Genomic DNA, 25,873 nt, shown 5'->3' with positions numbered 1-25,873 from the left:
CTGTGTGTTTGGTACAGAATACATTCTGTGTTGTCGTGCTTGGCTGTGTGGCGGTGTGTTTGCCATTCTTATCCTTCTACTTAGGAAAGAAGAGTTCTGTATGGTAATTCATAAAGTGATGGAAGATGGAAGGAGCGATGGATGCAAGATAGAAAAGATAGGTAATAGACTGTAATCTATTATGACTCGGTACACTAACCAAGTGAAAACAGACACTTTTTTACTTAAGTTAAAAAGGACACGCTCATTAGACAGTATGCCAACAGTGCAATGACAACATTGCTGGTATTCGATTTTTTGTACATCCCCAACAAGTTGTCATGTCCTTTACCCCCCTTTGCACAGTGGATCCCACATTTACGATTCAACCAAAATATTAATAATAACTGTTAATGGTAGCACACACTAGTCTTGCCTTTTGAGACCCTGTGTGTTCCGTAAACAAAACAAACACTATGTCCAAACAAACATGCTAATAAAGGCCATTCCCAAGGGGTTTCCCCTGTGCCATACACGAGCAGAGGGGGGGATTGTAAGGCCTACATGTGCCACGTGCGGCCAGGGTCGTCCAAGAACAGCTTAACCGTCCAAAGTGACAATGGAACACATGAAGAAGGGTGAGTGGGTTGATCAGGGTCCAAGTGCTTTACGACTAACATTTTCCCCATGATAGAGTGCATGCTACATCTGACACAGGAAGAGCTAATGCTAAACATACACACACAACAATGACTGTGTCATTACCCAGTTTGAAAGCCCAGACACAACAGAAGTGAGAATCGTTTTCAACGCTACCAACTGACACTGTCCTTAAAGAGACAATCTCTCTCCTCCGAGACGTCTACGGATAACAAAACATTTACGAAAAGATTAGCCACTTAGCTGAGCAGGGATGTAAAGCTGACACTAAGTGGAACTTCAAGGGGGTAAACGGGAGGGGGTGTGGAGGAGGGGGAGAGGGGGTATAGCTGTTCACTGATTAAAACTAACACTGTAATTACCACGTAGAGTGGTGACAGTCTTGTGCCCTGCCATCGAGGAGTGTTTAGTTTCTGTGTTTTCTGCTCTAATTCACCTGTCCCCATGAGGCACACCGTGTGTCTTTCCCATGTCAAGTCTTCAGCTTCTTGCTGCTCTGCTACAGGAGCACGCTGGTCTGTGGTAAATATGCGTGCATGCACGCACGCACATACTCACACACTTTGGAGGGAACAAGTATAATCACAGTGATCAGTCGTCAGCAGGGATTCAGTCTACCTCCTCCAAACTCTAAGTGTGCTATTTTTAAAGGTTGGTGTGGTTAGTTTTCTATCTTGTCTTCTAACTTGTCTCTGAAGTAGTCAAGTATCTAACATGGCAAAAGACATGTTGAATGCCTCTATTCCATTAGATGAATTTACAAATAGGAGAAGCATGCCAATGATTCACCTGTTCCAGCTACCAGTATATAATAGTGTAATGAAGATATCTAAAAAGGGGTGATGGGGTTTTCGGGAAATGTCATTTTGTTTGATAGATTAGTGGGGGTTGTGAGCTGAAGAAATATTCAGTTATCTCCTGCTTAGGAGCACATTTCTTGCTCTTTTAAGCATGTTTCCAAACATGCAGGATTAACGGGTAGAGAGATACAGAGACAGAGAGAGAGAGAGAGAGAGAGAGAAATATATATATATATAGAGAGAGAGAAATAGAGAGAGAGAGAAAGAGAGAGAGAGACAAAGAGACAAAGAGAGAGAGCAAGAGAGGCTGGCATGGCTGCAAGTTTGGTTCTGTCTGCCAACTCGGAAGCTGTCTGATTTCGGTTATGGTTCGCTCTGGGAAAAGTAGAAGGTTCTACACCATAGAAGGTGTTTGCTCAGAACTAACAGGTCCCAATATAATCTGTGAATAGACTAACTAGTAACTATATAACTAACTAACTAGTCTATATATATTTAATTTGTGCATAGATTCAGCCAGTATTTGACTTGATTGGATACATTATTTGTGACAGGGTTGGGAGAATGTTGACAAAGAAGGTATTAAGGTTATCTTCTGTCCATTAGTCAACAGACATTGTGAGTGTGCACACTCATGGAAAACCATGAACTCAGTGGCGTAACTATAGGGAGTGCAAGGAGTGCAGCTGCACTAGGGCCCGTGGCGAAAGGGGGCCCGTCCTCGATCTCACCGTAAAAGTGAGACAACTTGACCGGGCCCCTTAAGGCAATCTGACCTGGCCCCTTTCACCGCTGTAATACCGCCAATTGAAGATCACATATGATCTAGTCTTATCAATTCGCAAACATTTCTCAATTATGGTGTCAGTTATTCAGAATTATGAGCTATCACCTGCCCAATAAACATTTTAAAAACAGTCAGTGTTAACAACAGCAAATAATTAATTTTTCCTCATTTGCCTTTTGCTGAATAAAACAAATGTCGTTTTTATTAAGTAATATTGCCCTCGAAAAATAGCAAGGATGTCTGGGTAATATTGTTGTCAAAGATTCCCGCCCACCCACACAGGATTGTTCCCATCCAGTTGTTGGAATACCACAGACAGTTGTTGTTGGGATACTACAGTTGTGTTGCATTAGCGTTTTGAAGCGAATTAGGCTACCCCATGCCATGCCCTTTAACATAAAAGTGGCTCCAGAAAGCGGCAGGAACGAAAAGAGCAAGATGTAAGGATGGCAAAGCTGTCAAAACTATCCTCATTTGGATTGTGGCGAAGCGTGTTGAAGAGGACGCTACGTCTGACCCCCAGCCCGGCAACAGCAATGAGTGTGAAACTCAGCCACCAGGGTAGGCTAATAATTACATAACGTTTACTGTCTGGTATATGCAGTTGACATGGCTATTAAAAGTCATAAAAATGCATATATAGGCCTAGGCTACCAGGCAGCGGCCAGGTTAGATATAGTAAACTGTGCAGGATGTAGTCGGAAAATAGCTAAAGCTAGATAGACTAAATGTAAACTAGCATATCTAACGAACATAAAATTAAATATTCACCATCGAAGTGACTGTTTTTTTTTACTAGTACCCAGATAGCACACATGACAGATCGAAACGTCATTCATAACGTCGGATAAGCCTCGGTAAATGATCAGATTTTCTTCTCATCTCTGTGCTCTATTTCAAACGTCGCAGATACGTCGGCTCATGACTGACTGTTCCATTATGCTCATTCCGTGTTGTAGCAAGCATAATCTAGAGCCAAAGACTCGCGAGTCAGAGCCGTTCACTTTTAAAAAACCGTAATCTATCTTCACATAGAAGGAGCAGTCGTTACCCTTAATTGTACATCATGAGTAGCCTAAATTTCCTTGCGCATCGCTAAACTGAAAACTCAATAATTTCGCCTGACGATAGGTCGGTAAGGGGCCCGTTGGTGAGATCTGCACTCGGGCCCGCCAAGTCCTTGTTACGCCGCTGCATGAACTTGAATCTGGTCACCATGCCAACATGTTTCTATCAACAACAATGATTCCCCTGTAAGTACTGAGTACTGTCTCCGTCATTCAAAATGTGAACACGAAAAGAAGCCTGTCTGTACTTTATAGTGTAGTATGCACAAATCATTGTTGTTCAATCGAAAGAAAGAGGATGCGACTGTGTCATTCCCTCTCTCTGAAGACTATGATGTGGTCAGAACATTGAAAGGAAATAGTGGTGCCCTCTTGTGGACACAGTTGACAGTCATTAAATATCCGCCAATAAGACGTTACATGAAAACAATCTTTAGTTTGTGTTGATATGCATAGGGTGCCGTAGTAAATGGGGGCTTGTAATCTACAGTCAAAGGATGTAAAGACTGATGGAAGTGTATTTTCCACCGACCGAACAGTGAAAATGCTTTTTGGTCTGAATGATTGGCGTACCATCAAATATTAATCTATTGAGACCTCTATGTTACCTGGAATATGTTACCTTTTGCCCTGTGCCCTGCAGTTTTGACTGCCTTGTAAGTGCAGATGTATTGGCCACTTAATTTTATTAAGTAGACTTGTTATAGAAAGAGAGGTAGAAAGAGAGATAGAAACAGCACACCCAAGAAATATGCAAGCATATTTTATGAGAAACACAGTGGATGACCTCATAAGTAAACTACAATTGAGTGTAATTTAATTTAACAACATGAATGCAATGTAATTAAGTAAAGTAACCCTTTAGTATCTAATAATCGAATATTTACCGACTGTTCTCAACAATCCTATTCAAAGATCCTCCCCCCCCCTTCCCCCTACCCAGAAACCGAACCCTACTATCCTACTTGAAATAACATGCCCTGTACCCAGCGCAATACCTGCGCTCTGAAGCCTGCCTGAGACCGAGCGCACTCCCCCCTCCCACCTTGTCTCCTCGCCACCTAATTCGGAGTTTGTATTGCACTCGTTGCAGTAGGAGGGTCCATGTGCACAGAATGACGTCGCTCAGCAAGTCCGTCTGACTCCTTCGTTGTTTTTTATCTCTCTTCTATCGGAGGGCTAGAAAATCGCAAATCTGCGAAATTATGTTCGTATTGAGTCAATATCTGACACTGCCGTCCTCCTCGACGCTGTCGTTCGGTCTGTCAAAACAGCGCCTTGCTGTCGCGGATTACGAGTGATACGCAGCTGACTTCTCTGCCTTGAGCTGTCAAACTGAAACTCAAGTGGATTTATTTGCAAGAGTAAATACTATATGTTTGGAGGGAGGGTATTTGGAAGAAGATACAACTATTGCCCTGTCTCTGTGTGCTTTCACCTCTGGATTATTGCTGCCCAGCAACTCAGCCACCTGACAAGTCTGAATGTCGTAATTAAGGTGAGGACATATTGAAAGGTTTTGCCAGAGATGTAGCCTACATGGAAAAAACTGTCAACAAATATATATTTTTAATCCGCAACAACCATTAGCGTACAACTTAATTCAATTGTGTTCAGGACGTGATTGCAAAATTTCTCCAGATCTGTCTGCACAACTAAATATTTAACTTTTAAACAACCCCGGGGAACCGTTCCGAATAGGTGACCTATAAGTAAAATGAAAACGGGTTTTTCTCTGTAAGAAATAATTTGAACCTCGTATGCTAGTAATAATATGAATGACAATAATAGCAATACACATAAAAGATTGATTAGGCCCAATTTGACTTTGTAAAGCATGTTATTATAGAATATGCATGCATAATTACACGGCACTTTAATCCTAAATCTCATATTAACCATTTGTAATGTATTCGTTACTGAAGATGTATTTTTATACTTTCTTCTCCGGCGTGACACTTATCATTGTGTTTTAGTTGTCAACCAAGTAGTAGAGGTTCTTCACCATAGCCTGCTATACTGTTATTTTGTCACCGTGAGGATAGCCTATAAAACATTACCTGTGGCCGATTTGGCGCGGACCTTGTCATAGTTTATGACTAGGTCCATGCAAATGCAGTTGCTTGACTGTGCCCGTTATACACGTATGTCACCAACCTATACAGTCCTGTTAATCAAAACTATTGATCAAGCTTTCGTTTAAAACTCACGTTTTCTGCCTTATTTGCAGTCTTTTTAAGCATCGACGCACCGAAACATTATTACATAAGGCTACGCTACTTCTATAAGAAACTTTTCTGATCAATTGTGAGGCGTCAACCTACGATGTCAGATAATATCGTCCCAGATAACGTGATACATTAATGTTATGCTATGGGCATTCAGGGGCAACTGGGCGTAAATGGTGGGTTTGGAGACTTTTTCGAAGTTCAACGGCATTTACGGCGCTGAAAGATACATTATTTTAAAGTTATGTCGCAGATATGTTGTGGCTTTGAGACCTGCTAGAGTGACAGAACAGACGGACCAATCCGTGAGTGGCAATATAAAGTTCTTGTGACATTATCTTTTTTCATCCAATGGAGAAAAGAGGTGGGGATTTAAACGAACAGCGTCATATATTTTAAAGACGTAGTAACCCACTCTAATTTCATTTGCGAAGTGAAAAGCAGATGCGATTAAGTATTTCCAGTCTTCCTGAAGTTACCGCCAAGTTAGTACGAATTCAAAAACAGTTGATTGTCAATATGAAATATGACTTGAAATGTTGACTTGAAATAAATGCACATCCTCCCTAATTGCTATTGACACACACAGACATGCAAGTAAATACTCATTTGTTAAGCAATATTTGAATGTACAAATGTAATAAATGCAATTCAAAATAGATACCAAACTGTATTTGAAAAGCTAATACTGCAGATTCAATTGTTAGTTATGTGACAATGACACTGCACAAATGGTTTATGAATAAGTCATATGGGCCCATATGGGTCAGGTGTTTTTGGGACATCAGAACACATGTGAGCATGATTGCGGAAACACTTTGCTATCACACAACAGTGTTTATATGTTGAGATGTCAGTGGACCAAAAGGGCCGCCAAGTCAACAATAACACTGACAATGAACACACCTTTAAAGTGTGTGCCAAAGAGAGTACAACTGCTGCTTAGCCTTTGAATACATACTACAGTGTGAACAATAGCTTGCATTAGCCAAACCTGAAGTTATAAAACCTATCATCACTCACAGCAGCATTTTGGTACATGGAATGTTATATGGCATTATTAACAAAGTTCTACTGCAGCCTCTTGTCCAGTTCAGTTCAATTCTGTCCAGGCCAGCTCAGGCTAGGCCAGGCCAGGCCAACATTGGCTTGTCCAAGCCTGCAAACAAACAAACACACGCACACACACACACACACATACACACACACACACACCTTTGCAAAGGGTGTTATATCTCCAAAGACGACTTAGACAGAGATGAGTGTATCACCTTAGGGTTACCTTAAGAGCCAATGCAAATGAACAGCAGTGTTGATTTAGGTTAATTTATCAAAATACCAGTAACACACCTATGATTAAAAAATAAATAATAATTTTACAGGTTTAACATTCACTGGACTGCATTGAAACTGTATTGTATACACACACACACACAAACACTGGGTATCATGTTATTATGTAAATATAAAGAGGACAAATATATACATTCCTCAATTGCACATTTTTTGGGCCTTGTTTTCTTACACTCTCCTTTACTTCCACATCTAACAGGTGAATCAATGACCCAGGCATGGAGACCAAAAGATACCAAAGTTTCTTTGAAGGAGCTGACACAGAGAACAGATGGTCCCAGGTCACCAGTGCTATGGACTATTGCAGCAGCGCCGAAGAGTCCAGCCTAGCTAACAGCGACATCCTGATGGACATTGTCAATGTTGGCTGCCCAGCAGGCAACGCTGGGGTTGATTGCAAGAAGAACAATGTCAAGAAGCCGGAGCAGCAGACCCTCCGACTTGGTCAGAATCCGTCAATCATCCTCCCCCTCTTTAACAACTCCCTCCATGGCCGTAAGCTGGAAATGGACTCCAAGGAGCTTTCCAAGACTGTGGCGGAATCTATGGGCTTGTACATGAACGCAGCCCGGGAGGCAGATTTTGGATTCAGCCAGCATGGTGGTCAATGCAGCCCGGGAAAGATGTACCCGGTTTGCGGGCGCGCCCTTGAGGACAACCAGTGCATGTCCTCAGGGCGTGTCAAGTTGAAGGCGCCAGCGTCGGGCCTCCAGACGGTCCTGCAGCAGTCGGGTGTTAGCCCAGGGGAGCTCTCCTCGGGCCCTCCGATCGTGTCAGTGTCGGCCCAAGTTTCCTCACTCTCCTGCAGCCCCCACACCTCCAGCTCCATCTCCAGCCCTGGAGGCAGCAACATGGTGTCGTCCACCACTAGCCCCACGACCTGCTTCGGCCCGGGCTGTTCGTCCATCAGTAGCCCCATCAGCCAGAATCCTGCCGCCATCGGACCGCCGCTAGCCCACGTCCAGCGCAGGAGTTCAGCAACCTGTAGCCCGGCAGAGTCCAGCACAGTGGGCTCTCCACCTCTCACCAGCCCCCTCAATGTAATGAGGTCGCCCATCTCCAGTCCCCAGAGCATGAGCAGTGTGCGCTCCCCGCCATCATGCAGTGCCACCTGCACCCTGTCTACCTGCAACATGTCGTCTGTGTCCAGCCCCACAGGGAGCAGTGGTAATAACATCAACTGCAACAGCAATGTCAGACCGTCCATCTCTAGTCCCACTGTAGGGGGGGCTATGGCCGTCTCAAGTCCGAGGAACTCTTCCTCTACTGGGTTTGGTGTTTCCAGTCCAGCCAGTGGACTGGGCTTGGTCCAGAATGACTCCTGTAGTCCAGAGGCCTCCAGTGGAGACCAAGACTTTAAGTCCTTTGAGTTTCCCAAGGTGGAGAGCGTGGATGGGGAGCTGTTTAACGTAGGACTGGATCAGATGGGGATGGTGAAGTACATCAAGAATGAGCCCGGGACAGACTACAGGAGCATGTGTCTGGGCACCTCCAAATGCCACGCTGGTGCCGGTTCGCCCTTCATCACACAGATCAAGAGTGAGCCAAACAAAGATGGTGGCTGCATGAATCAGCATCACTTTGGTGAGCAACCGTCCTCTATGGGTCTCTTCCCTGCATCAGAGACAACCTATTTGTCACTGAGGGACAACATTGATGAGTACAGCCTTTCTGGGATTTTGGGACCTCCCGTGTCCTCCATGAATGGCAACTATGAGGCTGGGGTATTTCCCAACAATACCCTGTCCAAAGGGATTAAACAGGAGACCAACGATGGCAGCTATTACCAAGAGAATAATAACGTGTCAACGTCGGCCATTGTTGGCGTTAATTCAGGTGGACACTCATTTCATTACCAGATCGGAGCCCAAGGAACAATGTCTTTCTCGCGGCACGATGTGAGGGACCAGGCCAACCCTTTGTTAAATCTCATTTCACCCGTTGCGGCGTTAATGGAGTCGTGGAAATCTCGACCAGGCATGGTGCAGGGTCCGCTGTCGGCCAGGGGGGAGCCCTACCCAAGCCAGAGCTGCCTGGCAGACAACATGTCAAGGTAAGGAGATGAAGGAGGGATACAAACACTCTGGGAACTGTAGTTCCTTAGGCCTGCGAACGGCTTGTCATGAGGATGAATTTTACTTCATTGGCACCTGCCTCGAAGGGGTTATACGGTGGCTTTGAGATGGTCTTGAAACTTCTGACATAAGTTTACTAGAAGTGAGTGTCTTCTTTACCATGACTTGATAAATAGGGGTTGACACGGTGTCTGGCTGTAAGCACTGGGGGTTCTTTAGGGCGTTGACTAGGGGGTGACTGTTGCCTAATAATAATAACAACAAGCTTGGGAAAGGCAGCGGGATGTTGGCTAGGGGAACAGGAACTGAGGGATGGAGTCCAGGTCATTGTTACAATACATTAGAAAGAGCCCACAACAGCAAAACACACAGTGTTCTACTGTAACAGGGAGGCAAAGTTTGAATTGTATCTTTTAGCCGGAAAAACTAAATTGTTGTGCAACGCTAATATCTATTTTAATGGGCCCTTTATGGGAGCAGCATCGTAAATAATGAATGATTGATCCCATGCTTACGTTGCTGAACCAATGAAATAATCAGTTCAGAGGGGGGCGAAACCCCCAACAAAAACAAACACGCAGAAAGAAAAGAAGTACCAGACAACAATACAGGCTTCTATTACAGAGACTGATCGGGCAGAGTCTAACTTTGACACAGTTGTTGGGTTTTAAGGTAATATCATGTCCTAGTTGCATACAAAGCTAAATGACCGTCACTATTAAGGATGAACCAAAGAAAATGTAACTACCAGAATAACAGACCAAGAGAAACACATTTGTTGCAGCTCAAGCATGTGAACCACTTATGTAACATATCCCTTGCAGGGAGAGCCTGCTATTTATTTACAGTAAATCAAAAAGATATGGCTACAGTGTCTGAAGGGGGGTTCTTTAAAAGATTACAATGAATGTCTAACGGTGGTAATATATAGATGATAGTAGCTTATCAAAAAGGGTATAAAGTTGTGCACGACACACTGTAAATTCATTCTCTATAGCATCATTTTGCAGGAAGTATTAAACAAGGCCATAAACGGCATCCCTCACCTGACTTAAAAAGTTTCAGATGTTTGAGAGAGTTTTAAGAGGAATACATGTGATCTCTTAGAGCCTTTCTGGAATGTTTTAGTTGCTGTTCGCTATTTTGGCAAACGTGGTTCAGCTACTAATGAGCCCTCACTTCACGACAAGATTCAAAACATCCATAAACATAAAACTAATTTGAAATAGGTTACATTGAGGTGTTTGAAATGGAGTGTTTAAGTATGTTCCCCATGTCAACCACCTCAATGGGCACAACAGGTAACTTACCAACACGTGGAAGCATGTTGAATTTATATTATGGACTTTGACCAATGTATCAGTTGGTATTGATTATCCACTTTTACTGTATCAGTTGTTGATGCTGTCTCAATATCCCGAGCTTTGTAAAGTTAGGTTTATGTAAATTATGCATTCATTTTGCATTCAACCTCTTAACAAAGAGTCCATATTCATTTTTCTAACCATAAATACTTTGGGACATCCTCATGAAATCTCTACTCTCACCAGTACTTTTATTTAGCTAGTTTGAGCTCATTTGAGATAAATTTGCTGCATTATGATCAGCATGATGATGTGTGTGTGTGTGTGTCCGGTGCAAATGTGTGCGTCTGTATACACACTTAAGCATGTGTGTAATAGTGAGATATGGAGCTGCAATGGGGGAGGAAGGGGGGTAAGAAGGAGGAAGGGTGGGGGCGGGTTTTGGCTGTTACCTGGGAGGGAACCCATAAGGTGGGAGCCAAAGTGATGTTGACGGGATCACTGCCACACTGGTTCTAATGAGATCCAGTTTAGCCCTGATGTCAGACAGGATGGCAGTCAGAGGTGGGCTGTATGGAAGCCAACCAGCCAGAAAGCTGCCTACACACACACACACACACATAACTGTGAGAGACATTACCAGAGAACTAAGCACACACCGTTGTTGGTCTGCTATGCTTAATCCAACACAACAGTTATTTTGACACTATAGCTATAGTTTTTATGAAGTAATGGTAACTATGCTAGACCTGCTTGTTGGAACTGAAACTGAATGTTGATTTAAATTCCATCAATTCTTCTTATAGCATTTTAAGAAAAGTATAATGTTTCAAATTGGAGATTTTTAAAATGGTCAACTAGCACATGGGTAGAATTGTTCAGTCAAGAGACATACAGCTGGATCCTGGACTATAGGTTGACCCAAAGTGCCATTTTATAGAGGCAAACCAGCTGGGAAAGTCAGCTTTTTGTCAAAGAAAGGGTGCTAGCCTGTATTTACTTTTCTGTAGTTTCTATAATGCTATAGCTACCTAGTGGTTAAGTAGTGCCTTGACATTTTCAATTGAGAAAATCTAAAATGGGTATGGATAATTAGCTTTGTGTATTTTGGGATTTAAGCAATATAGTTAGAAAAATTACTTTCATGTGCAAAATGTATGGATTTCTTAAAAGATTTGAGAGACTTAAAAGATCCCAACCTATTTTCAAAAAGATTATTTCATCCTGTTAGGAAAGTCTTTTACACTAGGTTTGTGGTTCTCTCTTCTGGTCCTCAGGGACCTCCTGTCCAGCATGTTTGAGATGGTCCCCTTTTCCAACACACCTGACTCAAACGAATGGATCATTATCTAACTCAGCCGAATCCTGGTAACGACCATTCTTTTGAATCAGGTGTGTTGGAATAGAGGGGAAACATGTCAAACATTCTGGACCCTGAGGACCAGGGTTGAAAACCACTGCACTAGTTATCAGAAGTAGCTCTCAGAGACCATTGCCTGTCTTTTCTTTGTGAGACTAGATAAAGAATCCTTGCTTGTCGACAATCCCACTTAATGTCCAATGTAAGGGAAGTGTAGCTGTGTGCTCAAGACACTGCCTAAGAATCTTTTGGAATATTACTAACTGCCGTTGCCATTAAATAAATTGGAATGGCCCTTTAAACATGTTTGAGTCAGGCAGTTGATAAGCCACCGACATGACAAACACGATGTCACAAGCCATTAAATAACTTCCCAAGCTGCATTTAACCATTTTCGATAGAGGAGGAGAAAGTACTAGTTTAGTTTTGGACTGGATCTTGCAAGCATATACAATATATCTTATTTTGAGTCTTTCCTCACCCTATTATCTGTAGGCTATACAGTAGAATGAGTTCATTGTATATGCGACAACGTCTTTGAAAAACCTCAACACTGAAAATACTATCGAAGGTTGTTTTTCTTTTTTCACCAGAAAAGAACGCTTTGCACTGGTCCTCGTCCAACTCCTAATGTTCTACTGGGGGATGAAAGGGCATACTCTTGAGAGAACACTAATAAGCCCTTAATTGTATGTTCTTCCACTAAATTAATGGATGGCAATGATTTGATTAATTCAGACGCTGCTGGATACTAATATCCAATTAAACCCTGTCCATGGCTCACTGGGGGCTCCCAGTGCATTGTGGGTCGGCAGCTGTGGGGGAGTGGGTGTGTGTGTGTGTGCATGTGAGTGAGTGTGTGGGAGGTGGGTGGTGGTTGCTCGTTTTAGATGTGACTGTGGACGTGTGTGGGTGGAGGGTGCCCAGAGTTTAGGAGGTTTCACCTATTGTGTGCTGGCAGGTGGGTATCTTGTTTTTAGTGTGTGTGTTCATGCAGAGGTGGGGGCGGGGAGGTGATGCTGCCCTAATGAGCCACGTTAGGCTGGTGTCTTTGGTCACGGCCCCTGGCCCCAGGTTATTTGCTTTGGCCACATCATCTGACGCCCTTGTGGACACATTCTCACCCTGGGTGAGTTACGGCCCATTCTGTCAATGTGTAACTACCACTCAATAGTCACTTACATACAGTATATCTTGATCTGATAACTCGACTATTTCTAGGTTACAGTAAGATTCAATATCAATACAGTAATGTCTGATTCTAAATAATATTTTTGGAAACTATGAGGCAAAGTATTATAAAAAAAAAAAAAAATACAATATACTGTACTGTAGTGTAGAACATTACATAATAATTTTTCTGAATAAAGGTGAGTCAAATAACTAATTATATAATTTATGGTATTTTCTCACACACAATTGAAACTGTATGTATTTTTCTCACTCGCACACGCTTGAATGGGCACACACAAACACACACACATAGAGAGCACAGACACGCAGCCACACAGACTGCTTGGCATCCTAATAAAAGTGAGGTTGCTGTTTGCAATGGCTGCTGGGATACAAGAGCCTGTCCTCACCTGAACCCCTCTCCCGAAACGGCGTCAGTTGACACCGAGACAAATTTCCTCTGGATCTCCTCGGGCGCAGGTCTAACTTCTATTACCTATGCTGACATACGAAAGGCACATCCTCTAGGTCATTAAACTCTCTTATGAAAGGCCCGAAACTAAATACGTGCACCACAACAAAGAGTACTGGGTTTTTGTGAAGTTTGAATGCCAGATTGTTTTGTTTTTCACAGCAAGGTGTGGTGGGAAATAGGTGAACAGGCTACTTTTGAGCTAAGTGTATCCCACATTGGTTACCGACAGGAATTTACTTTGTTTACTGTAGTGAAATGTAAGACAGCAAATGTGTCTCAAGAGTGAAGTTCTGGGTTACCGTTTGCATACCCACTGTATGTGCTTGATTTTAGAACATGGAAATGTTATTACCATTTATGGTTACAATCATACAGGATAAGCTATGAAAAGTATATTTTGTTTAGCTGGGACCTACCTTACTCTCTCTCTCGTTCTCTGTCAGTGCATCATTGTCTTCCTCGCTGTAATGCATGCCAATGTGCTTCAGTGAACAAACAAAGCATGACTTGGATTTCATGTTTAATTGGAGTTTGCGCAAGTATTCACGTCCAATGACTTATTTCTCCATTTTGCTGGCTTGTTCCATCCATGGAACAGAACCAATTGACATCTAGGCGGAAATGGATGCCATTAAGGAAAACACTTCAAAAATGTTAATTGTTCCACTTCAGAGGTTAGAAAAGTGGGTCATGCCTGGCTGGCTCAATTAAAGTTAAGGGGGGTGAAGGGGGGCTTTATGTAACGCACACATGCACGCGCAGCATTCACACAACCCACACACATCTGCAGACATGCAGCAGAGCTCCACACACACACACACACACACACACACACACACACACACACACACACACACACACACACACACACACACACACACACACACACACACACACACACACACACACACAGTACCCTTGAATATGCCTAATAAATCTTTTAAAATGGCATGCGTGATGGCATCGAATATGACCTAGAAAGACACAGCACACAGTCCTGTTTATAGGCCACTACAGAAGAGAAACAACAGAAGAGAACTGTGTCCTTGTGTCGGTCTTGTGTCGCACCCATACACAACAAAAATGGCTAGGGTGTTGGTGGAGGTGGGGGCCTTCGGTGAAATCCCAGTTAATCATGACTCAGTGTGGGGCTATGTGCGGTTCCCTTGACACAAATCAGGACACAGCTACAGTAAAGCCACACTGACCCAAAATTGAAAAAAATACCCTTTCTCATTATACAATGACACACAGGATTGAAAGACAGCGTGTCACATTCAGCCCCGCATTTAAGTAAGTACGTAAACTTGTTTGGCAGGAAGTTGTTGCCCCCGACAACTGAAGAGGCAATGAAATAGCATCTTTACTGCGGTGGATTTTGTTCTAAACCTAATGACACACCTTGTGTAACTGTGGCCCAGGGTTATAGATGCAGGTTAGGAGGTTGTAGGGTACCTATATGACGGGCACTGGACCGAATCAGAACGCAGATTTCGGTGCCTCTTAAATTTCTGAGCTGTCGATTGAAATATTTGCCCTCTGGTGCTCCGAAAGGGCCGTAAGAAGCATCATCACCGCACATGATCGTTAAATTATTATATTACTGCATTCATGTGGTGTCAGAATAATCAAATATGCAAGTCGGATGGAAACGGAACAGAAGTACTGATTCAGACACTGTTTAGGCACCGGAACCATTTCGATTTGGCACCGGTATCATAAAAACCCAAACAATACCCAACCCTAGTCAACATTGAGGTAGAAGCATTTAGGCAAGTGTGAGGTTGGAGTATTCAGGCAACATTGAGGCTGTAGCATTCAGACTCACAATTATATAGTTATATAATTATACTCAAAACATAGCTATTGGTTTCCAGAAAGTTGTCGTTTTGGTAGTTGTTACATCATGCATGGAATAGTGGTTTATATTTGTTCCCGGGCTTCCTGGACTATCCGAGTAACTTGTACAAACAACTGAACAAAGAAACAAGAAGCTAGCCAATGGCAAGCCAGCTTCCACACTGGGATATTTGTGTTTCCTGTTTACAGTCTCAACTTGGCACCCTCATCCAGACTGACCCATTGCTCGAGGAGATACTCAGATCTGGCAACCGGTGGTGATTGTGAAACCTGGCAACCTCCTTTCTGGTTTTACTGCACTGTACTGTACCTGGCACAGGCGAGACATTCCTTGTTTACTGTCTGCTTTTGTTTGGACTGCTTGCATCGACTAGGCCACAGCTGGCTGGAAGTCTCTCATTTGAGCAGTTTAGCTTTGGATTTAGCCTGTTGCACATTCATTTTGTGTCTGGAATGTAGTGGCAATTGTTTACACACATTTCAGGCTAGAAGAGTTACCTCAAGCAATGCACAAATAGTCTTCAGAACAGTAAATAAAAAAATATACATACATGTTATATTGTATATATTTCTTATATTTTCTGAGCACATGTTTTTTTTCTTCTCAGCTGTCAGTACTGATTTTGGTGTGTTAACTACACATTTGCAGTTCACAGTGATCATTGACAAAAGTGACATTTAACTTGGGTAAAACCATGGAGCTTCTTCTCTAACATGCTTCATCTGGATTTACACAAAGTCTTGATTCGAACATAAAGTCAAGTGATAAATCTTACTAACGTAAAGGATCATTTCATTGGCATTTAGGGCAAATCCTTTGTATATGGATAGATTACTATTTGCATACTCTATTTTCCCTGTCCTGGGCTCTCAGCCCTCTGCTGTCAGTCCAGTCTGCCTTTACTCCAAGGCACAAGGCCTGGTATGGTGTATATATGTTAAATGTTCACTGCACCCAGGGTGTCTGCAGCAATAATCTTAGACCAAGCACAGGCCTGATGTTCATTATAAAGCAAGGAAGCATGGTTGAGTGAGAGGACTCCTTTTGTGTTAGTTTCCATGGCAAATAAGGATATTATGCCTCATTGCTTGTTTAAAATATGTAGTTTCTCCTTCTATCTGATGCAGACATACAGGACAGTATAGCATATTAGGAGTATAGCACATCCTATTCCATGTCATTTATTTAGCGCGTTAACATTCCCAGTCTAATTTTGGATAATCTACACATTCTTTCAGTCTTACATCCACTTTCTTACACGGCTGCCCTCCATGACCCTGGTTTGTTATAGGGGCAAATAAGAGGAAGAGAAGGAGGAGGTGGAGAGAGAGGAGGATGTTTTCCTTTCATGCCGTGGAGCGGCCGACATGCCTGGAGTTCCTCACTCCATTCCAGCGTGTTTACGACCAGCCCCCCGGGCCCCAGTGACATGCGCGGCCGTCGCCGCATACATTTTTTTTTTCCTTCCTCCCTCTCAAAGTTCCTTGTCACCATGCATCTGTATCAGGCAGTAAAGAAGTAGACGCGTTTAGATGCATCCTTCTACCAGCCCCCTTCCCTCCACCTCTCCCCCCCACCCCTTATCACGGGGGCCAGGTAACCTGTTTGACAGGTCGGTGTCAATGGGTGCACTGACGCTCTGCCCCATGGGACTTGTTGCCTTGAGAGGCGTTTCCCGAGTTAAACAAAGAAAGTAGGCAAGGGACAAGAGTGGGAGGGGGAAAAAAGGTGTTCTACATCCCAACCCACACCTTAAACCCCCATCGCCCAATGACAGGGGGCCGTGCCACCCTGTGAGGAAGTGAACCTGACACCTGCTCTCTGCCGCCCCGTCCTCTCTCACGAGGTTGTCTGTCATGTGAGCTGGCTCTCATCGTGCCTGCGTCCAAACACTGGCACAGTCATGGTGGGGGTGATAGGACACCTTTGAGGAGACTGGATATCCTGCAGTGTCTTAACCACCACCATATACATACACACGCTTCTAGCAGAAATTGTACGTTACATTTGCCACCAACTCGTTAATCCCATTCCAGTGACCCAACGTTCAACAAACATTGTTACCCTGCGTGTGTGTGTGCGTGTGCGTGCGTGTGCGTGTGTGTGTGCGTGTGTGAGCAGCTGCCAAGGGGAGGACATGCACGGTCCAGGTTCCGTTTTCACCCCTGGTCCAGGAATGGGGTCACAGACATTCTATACCCAGATGTTCTGAAAACCAACGGGAAGATACACCACCCCGTGATTTCACTAACCCATTGCGAACATAAAGTGTGTCACAAACACACACACACACACACACACACTTCTCATGAACTATGTACTCCATTCCAGCGCAACAGTACTCAATTATTTTGTGAGACATTTCAAAACAAAGTAACTTACTAAAATACTATTACATTTCTCCCTTTTATAATGTGTTGTTGTGTTATTCATTAAAGAAACCAGATTCCAGATTGTAAGCAGAAACCTGCCTGGAAAACGTAAGTTGTCTCTAGGGCCTTATAATAATAACAGCCGACCGGTTTAAGTCCTGTTCTCTCCAGGGTGTGCGCTAACGTTGGTTTAGATCCCCTTCTGCGCTCAGATTAAGACACGCTCTTCAATGGCCTGTCGTTTTCACAGGGTATAAATCTGTATTGTGTTTAAATCAAATAGGAGAGGAGCAAAATTCAAAAAAGCACAAAAAAGTATAATAATGTCGCAAAACAGCCATGCTTAACAGCACCCCCCTCCCACCACCCACATACATACGCAGAGATTAGCCTGGAACTGAGCCAAAATCATCAAGAGCAAACTGCCATAATGCGTGGAATGACAGTCTGTCAGAGAATAAGAAACAGATACTCATTCATATTCGCTCGAGTGTACAGTCTTTACATTTTTTTATTTGCGCAATGATCAGCCATATTAAGGCCACAGGGGGTTGAGGGTTACCTCATGCCAGGTAGATGACTAGGAGAGTGATCTGCTCTGCATGTTTTATATTGGGGTACTTTGTGGAGGAAACACAGTTCATGGGATGAAAATTCGGCAGAAATAGGGCCAGGAGACAGCCCACCTAAGCCCCCCCCCCCAAAAAAAAAGTACAAGTTGCTTACTTAGTTAAGGTCCCTCTGCAGTTACAGATGGACACACACGCACAGCTATGATGATACTGGGCAGTGTTCATGAACCTACTGTCATCACATGTTGTGTTGTTGCTGACATCTGGAAAAGGACTTTACCAGGATGAAGCTCACGGTTTATTTTGGCAACAGGTACCCTGACTATGGCTGTTGATGCCGTATATTTAGGATTTTTTCCTGAGACTAGACAGATTCTGTGGGGTGGTATTAAATAGTGTATCTGTTAGCAACCATGGCCTAGCAACCCCGGAGCACCAACCTTGCGATGGTCCATTAATGTTAGAAAAAAAATCTACAATTATCCTGTTAGTACTATCATTCTATGGTCATGGGGAATTGGTTTGTGGAGGAGTCTAGGCAAAGGTTTCACTGCAGTCTGTGCTGCCTGGGTGTATTGGAGAGGGTTCAATACAGAGCACTATAACAGATAATGCACCATCTTTTGGCCTCGTAAAGAGGGTGTTACATTGTCTTCGGTGACTTTGACGACGTTCAATGATAAATGCGTTCTGTCGTTCCTGTGACTTGGCCTTGATTGACCTATCAGTGTGGTGTATGAATGCCAATGTGAGGCTGCATTTGCCTACACTGTATCTTAATGTACAGGACATTGGAAGGATGAATACAGTTATTGTAGCTGGACACTTTTCATGAAGAGAAAGCACAGTGATTATATGTTTCCAGTTTGTGTAGTCCCAGCAGGGAGTTTTAGCTGTGTTTTCGATGTTCTCGACCTACAGAAGTAGGTAAGACAGAAAAAAAATCGACCAAAAGGGTGTGAATCCTGGCACGGTGTTTGATACATTTGAGTCCTTTATAATGTTTATTCAGATTACACTTGTGGTTTTCATACAGTGAAACACTTCAAACTACAGAATTGAGTGAAATCTAATAAAACACTATTTTATAGAATGCCAAACACTATTTTTTTTGTTTTATTTCGATAGTAGATTTTAAGCGATTGCTTTTATTTTTCACAGACAATTTATGCAAGCGCCGACTTAAGCTATGTTGTTATAGAAAATATATATTTTGAGACCAACGCTATAATATAAAAAAAGGTATGTTTTTGATTGCGGCCATTTAAATCTGAACAGTTGTGTAAGATGATTTTGAGGGAAAATTATAACTGCACAGGGAAGTCGCATATAAAAAGGATTTGTTTGATTTATATCACTGTTGGAAAGAAAATCTTTAGATAGAGACAATAATGTTTTAGATTATGTATTCTTTGTCAACCAAGTGGAAATCTGGGAGAAGACAAGAACGAGAATAGTGGCCCAGTAATGATCTATGTACTGTAAGTATGTCTAGCAAAGTGAGAGGAGGAGCAGGGAGTGACTGTAGACAAAGGAAGGGATTTAGAGCCGAGCACTGAGCAGGCCATGGTGAGGTCAAGGACTATCCATCTAGACACACAGTAATGGTGATTCCCTTAACAGAAAATATTGGCGCGACACATCTCATAACTCCTGCATTAGTACAAAGCACCATACAGCTCTGCATTGTACAGTGAGTCTTCCTGTCCACCCCCTGGAATCTACCCTAAGGGAGAGAAGGAACGACCTCTTGTTGACCTCTTCTCCCTTTGCCTATATTTAGGCACTATAAGAGGTTTAAGCGCGGAAATTAATAGTTGTCTCGCTACAGTATCCACGCCTTCTGTGCGTCGGCATCTCCATGTGTAAACACATTCAATTCTCCTTGCCATCTGTCAACCCGCACTGGTTCCGCTAAATGTAATGAGATTAAAGTAACGGAAAATGTTTCACCTTTTGAACCATAAGGGACATTCTACATTATAGAACCAGGACCTTGTGTAAAGGCCAGCTACTGTGAGCTTATCTCTGTCGAGGGACAAACCAAGCAGCTGTGTGACGGGTCATCTGGGCCGGCTGTAGGAGGGGGCTCAGGGGGGAGTAGTGGGCGCCAATTGAGGATTCACATAACCGTTATAAGTGACCTTAATGAGTATTAATGGATGCAACTCAGAGTTACGGCAATACAAATGCAAGTGTGTTTATTGGTGTGTGTGTGTGTGTGTTGGAGGGGGGAGAAACAGTGGTATATGGTACAGTGTATATGCTCTAGATAAACAGGAGGGGGAAGTGCTTAGCAGGCCCCCTTAGGCTGGAGGACAGTGGAGTGTCATGTGGGCAGCTGTGTCTGCAGTCCTTCCGTCTTCACCGGGGCCAGTTCCCAGTTACACAGCAGACTCTGGAGCAAATGTAACATTACAGCTACATAGACACAGTGGTATAGAAGCACTGTGGATATATGTAGAGTGTCATTTTCTTTCGCTGTGTTGGTGCACCGGTCCCACGTTGAAGACACACAAAAAGATTGTTGTTATTACAGTGTTCAGCACATGGATAGCATCATTGTTAAAGTATTGCTGTACATCAGAAGAACTGTATGTTCAAAGTGTAAGCCAAAGAGAACATCGCGTAATAGTGTGTCACAGTTGTAAAGCAAACAACAGCTTTCATAGCCACAGAACGGCAGACAGACACTCTTTTTGCAAACAGACAGACAGACAGACAGACAGACAGACAGACACTCTTGTTGCAGACAGACAGACACTCTTGTTGCACACCAACAAACAGATAGACACTCTTGTTGCAGACAGACAGACAGAAGCTGCCCTGTCTCTGTTTTATGAAAGCCACCGACCGTCAAGAGATTGTCTCCCCCCCCCCCCCCCCCCCCCCCCTGTCCTCGGACAAGAACCTGCCATGACCGTCATCATTTCTGGCCTTTCCCCTGTTTTGGACACTTAAACAAGTACACTTGCTAGTACAGGTACTTAGCGTTTTACCTTTGTATACTAATGAAGAAAAAAGTAAGTAGAAGCAAGCAAGCAAGTAGAACCCTCTAAATATTGTTAAATTATCGTCCATCTGGCAAAGTACATCCTACATGTAGCCTACGCCCATCCAGTAGCCCACCAAGCTCTGGCATTGGGCCACAGGTAACCGCCATTCATGTTCGGCCACACACAGAGTCCACAATGTTCATGCCACACAATGTTGGTAATAGAAGCCAGGTGGTAGGAGGCTGTTTGGGCAGGTCCACCTGCAGTCACTTACATGTCTTGACAGAACGAGGATGGGGGGGGGCTAACTTAGCATCAATCAACTTAGCACAGAGCTAACTTAGCATCAATCACAGATTCTGCCAGTCGGTGTAAATGGGTTAAGCGAAAATGTTTCTTAAACATTTTTCTCATAGATTCCTTGAGACTGCCTCCATTTGCCGTAATTGGATTGAATGGGGGCCTACATTGGCCTACATACGTATTTATATTGTACTTAGGGCTCTTAATGCGAATGACACTGATCTGATGAGACTGACATTTAAGCTCTTAAATCCGCAGGCCTGTTATGCGGGCTTTAGAGACACGGAGGGAAAAAGGAATGGAAGGAGGGAGAGTGCGAGAGAGAGAAACAGAGACATAGAGAGAGAGCGAGAGAGAGAGAGAGAAAGAGAGGAGAGAGAGAGCGAGAGAGGGAGAGAAAGAAAGAGAGAGAGAGCAAGAGAGGGAGAGAGAAAATCTTGAGGAAGAAAGAAAAAAAGACCCAGATATTAAGATTATACCAGAGGGGGATTTGTGTTTGAAGGCCCGTTAACGTGTCAATTACAATGTGTCATTTTCCTCAACATCTCACTGGCCCGGTGCATCAGAGGTGCTTTAGGGCTCACGCTCAATCTCCTGCTATGCTTGAGAAAATACAAGGTGCTGAAACAGGTTCCTCTGCAACTTTGGGACATTTTTTTTTCTTCGCTGCTGCTGCTCTGACTTGAGAAAGTATGCTAAGTACTGCCAATATTTATTCACTTGACCTAGAAACTGAGCTGGACTGCAGTCCTAGCAAAGCTGCATACATAGTCCGGGTTCACACAAGTCATATACAGTATGATTTGCTCACTCCCTGTGCAGCCTATTGAAAGGTAGGTTACAAAAGCTGACTCGCTCCAAGTCAATATTCATTTTGAAGTTGCAGAATTCTTTTTACCAGAGCTTGTTTACCAGAGCATGATCCAGAGGATTAACCATGAGCTACATGCTAAATACTGTTATGCGTGTTTTTGGTTTGATCACCACAAACACCACAACTTAAAAAAAAACTGCTTTGAAATCCTATTCAGAAACATGTTACAGTCATTTTTGATACTGAAAACTACTGATTTGAGACACCTTACCTTGGGACTAATTTTTTTGTCAAAATGATTACATCACTCATTCAAACAATGAAAACATTTCATATTAATCCACCATCTCGTGTTACTCAGTTTGTTTGCAGATTATTCAATAATCCAATTATCGCTGCAAGGCTTTCTTTAGCCAGCCGTTGAAGTGTTGAGCAAAGAGCACTTCATTCAATATGCAAGGAGTGGAAGACAAAGAGAGAGCGAAGGAGGAGGAGAAAATGAGACAAGGAGAGCAAGTGAGAGATGGAGATAGAAAGTTGAATACTGAAGGTGAGAGTAAGATTGAGAGGGATTTAGGAAACAAAGCAACACTAGAGTTAGAGAACGAGAGTAAAAACATGGGGGAGGTTATGAGTGGAGAGAGAGAGACAGAGGGAGAGAGAGGGAGAGAGAGAGAAGCCAAAGTTACCTTCACGAATGCACTGACCTTGTGCACATTACATTAGTTTTCCCACTCCAAAAGACTTAGCCTCTGTCGGTCACCCATTTCTCTGCCACTAAGAGAGACAATTGATTTGAGCAGCCCTGTATGGGGAAAGTGAATTGTTGGCTGCTGGCATCAAAAGAAAATTGTTGTAGACTTTGGTACTACCCCTGAGTTCCAAAACAGTGTTTGGCTAAATGCTGGCATGTACTTGAATACATTTTTTGAAAAGGACAGAAATATTTACAGTCAGGGCGCCCAGCTGGCCTCCCTGGAAGAACATGTACCACTAAGGCTAATACCTAAACCCAGGGGCCTGGTTTGGATTCCGGCCTGGGCCATTCCAGAATCTCTCTCTCTCTCTCTCTCTCTCTCTCTCTCTCTCTCTCTCTCTCTCTCTCTCTTTCTCTGTCTCTGTCTCTCTCTCTCTCTCTCTCTCTCTCTCTCTCTCTCTCTCTCTCTCTCTCTCTCTCTCTCTCTCTCTCTCTCTGTCTCTCTTTCTCTTTCTGCCACCCTCCAACTGTCTATAATCTAAATAACGTCAACATAAGCAGCAATTATTTAATTTTTTTAACAATAAAAGAAATATTTAGTCACTTGTAATATTTAAAACTGGAGTATTGATAGAGTAGCTTTCACTCTCCAAACTGATCTTGTAGGGTATGTCACTTTCCTTACCATAATAAAACCAAGAATTACCTCCCTTGAGTAAAAAAATGAAATAAACTCCATTGAGTGCCGTCGTAGGATTTCTAAACTAATTAAATCTGCAGTAAGTGTGCTCCATGATGGGTTGCCGATGGCGAGGGAACCAGACAAATTCATTTATTCCGCATTTCCTCCTCGTTAATAACAGCTGATGCTATCATAATAAAGCAAACAGTCTTTAAATAGAGCTCTATGCATTGGAGTCTAGTCTGGGTACAAGTAGGACAGTCGTATCTGTTGATCTATCAACGTTGCACCATACATTTAGGGGTTTTCTTTTGATTTAGCTACGCGCTAAGATTGATATGTTGGGTTTCTATTCATAGGAGGCATTTTGCTTCAACTCAACTGTAACTAGTGGTAGACAACTACACCAAACCTATTCTGTATAATGTACAGTGGTATCATGCCATTAAGAGGAAGATAAGGAAATTACCTTGGACTACTCAATCCAAGAATGGATTGAGTAGTCCAACACTTTAGAGTCAGGATTTTTTCCCTAATGTCATGTTTGACAGACCAAGGGACTCAGACTGCAGGAGTGTTGAGAGAATGGTGGAAGAGCGTGTGTGTGCGTGCATATAAGAATGGACATGCCCAAGTGACAGATGAAATTTAGGGAGTACACATTCAAGGAAGAGGTAGGAGGGGTTAGCAATACTGTAGGTAGCCTATGCTGTCACTGTTGATCTTGATCAATACATATGCAGACAGACAACAAATGTACTGATTCAGATTATGCCGCTTTGCTCTAATAGTGGGATATTTGGGATATTTTAATTTATTTGCCCTTCTTGTTCTTCCTGACTAACACATCATCAAATAGAGAACTGGAGCCAGGATACATTTTTCACCCAACAAGCTAGACTAGCCTGTTGCTAACTTATTTACTCTGGTGCTGCAGCAAAGCCTTTAAATATGCAAAGCTGTTCTACAGCACTGTGCAACATGTTTCCCTTCCAGCCATTTTGAATTACTATTTTCCGCAAAATAAGAAAAAGTAATGTTTTAAATCTTCCAGTAAAAGTAGCTAATTTTACTATGCTCTTGTATTCTGACTGCAAAATATCCTAATGTTGCTAGCGAAACAACAGTTAAGAATTAATTGACAGCACTGTATGTTGCCTTGGTATACTCATACTGTATGCAATTCTCCTGCTAGCATTATACTCTCCAACTGCTGAGAAAAGCCCAGAACTTATGTAGGTTCACAAATTTTCTGCCTTTGGGGCCGGTACTGACAGTATTTGGAGAGAATATTCTTAAGAGAAAAAATGGTATAGGTAGCTAGTGCAGTTCACCAAAGACAACAGGTTCCATCATTGTAACGAACCATACAATACGTGCATGGAAGTACAGTGTTCACTGTGCAAGCTAACGTGTGTTGAGGGACTGGGAGCTGCTAAATGGAAAATATGACCTTCATGTTCCCTGGACATGCTTTTTATGCAGTTAGACCTGTTCAAAAGCTCACTGCCACCTCCCTCTAGGTTGGCTGGAGTAACCGGAGTGCGTTTGTGTTGTGTGTGTGCTTTGGCTGACGATCCCAGCGCAGGAGCCTAACTTACACTCTTACACAGTGTTTTGACAGGGTTTCTTTGGCAAACCACTATGGACGGATAGGGCCCTAGGGGCACGAAGTCCACAGAGCTGAAGAAGTGCTGTCTCTGTAGCTGTCAATGTATTATAACACGGTTCCAAAAGAATCACTTGGTCTAAGGATAAGGTAGGGTTAGCTGATAGTTTGACACATTCATGCAGAATAGCCCCTCCATCCCTCCCATTGTCTTCTCTTTGTAGCAAGGTCTCCCATGATCCAATTAGGGCTTTATTCACCGCAGTAAAGCCAGTCATTAATAACATTGCGCTTCGCAACGTGTAGCGGAGTGGTGAATAGAAAACGTATTTTCTTCCGCACAAAAGCTCCCTCTTTTCAAAAGGAAATCAGCGGACAAATCCAGTCGGACTGACGTTAAAGCACTCCCAAGCTCTATTGAGACTAAACTGCTACTCACAAATAGTAATTAATATGACCAGAAATCCATACTGACCATAGGCTCAGCAGAGCATCACCTTGTAGGAAGTGGACCATCACAAGATTGAAAAAGTAGAAAAAGTTAAAAATCTGACTACTCCAAAAAGTGCACCACCTACTCTACCATACTCTATTCTTCTGAAAGTGTACACATTTTGTCCTGCTGTCTGGACAGGGCATGGCTCTTGAAAATAAATGTTTTGTTCTTACCCATTTAAACAAAGGAACCCACACACCTCCTAAATTC

The 25,873-nt window shown here is 43.0% G+C and overlaps 1 protein-coding gene across 2 annotated transcripts in view; it reads left to right on the top strand.

The window, feature by feature from the left end:
• Positions 1-4,338: 4,338 nt before the first annotated feature.
• The window catches only part of nr3c2 (nuclear receptor subfamily 3, group C, member 2), a 59,382-nt gene continuing 37,847 nt past the window's right edge, over positions 4,339-25,873 (top strand). Inside the window, exons 1-2 of one of the 2 annotated variants that reach the window (XM_047045915.1) lie at positions 4,339-4,791; positions 7,074-8,927. In XM_047045915.1, coding sequence (XP_046901871.1) covers positions 7,093-8,927 — 1,835 coding nt within the window. In that variant the 5' untranslated portion in view covers positions 4,339-4,791; positions 7,074-7,092. The remainder of the gene's footprint in view (positions 4,792-7,073; positions 8,928-25,873) is intronic. The other variant, XM_047045914.1, reaches the window with a different exon arrangement.

The sequence above is a fragment of the Hypomesus transpacificus genome, chromosome 22 (assembly GCF_021917145.1).
Source record: "Hypomesus transpacificus isolate Combined female chromosome 22, fHypTra1, whole genome shotgun sequence".
Classification (NCBI taxonomy): domain Eukaryota; kingdom Metazoa; phylum Chordata; class Actinopteri; order Osmeriformes; family Osmeridae; genus Hypomesus; species Hypomesus transpacificus.
This window is presented reverse-complemented; position numbering and strand designations above follow the sequence as displayed.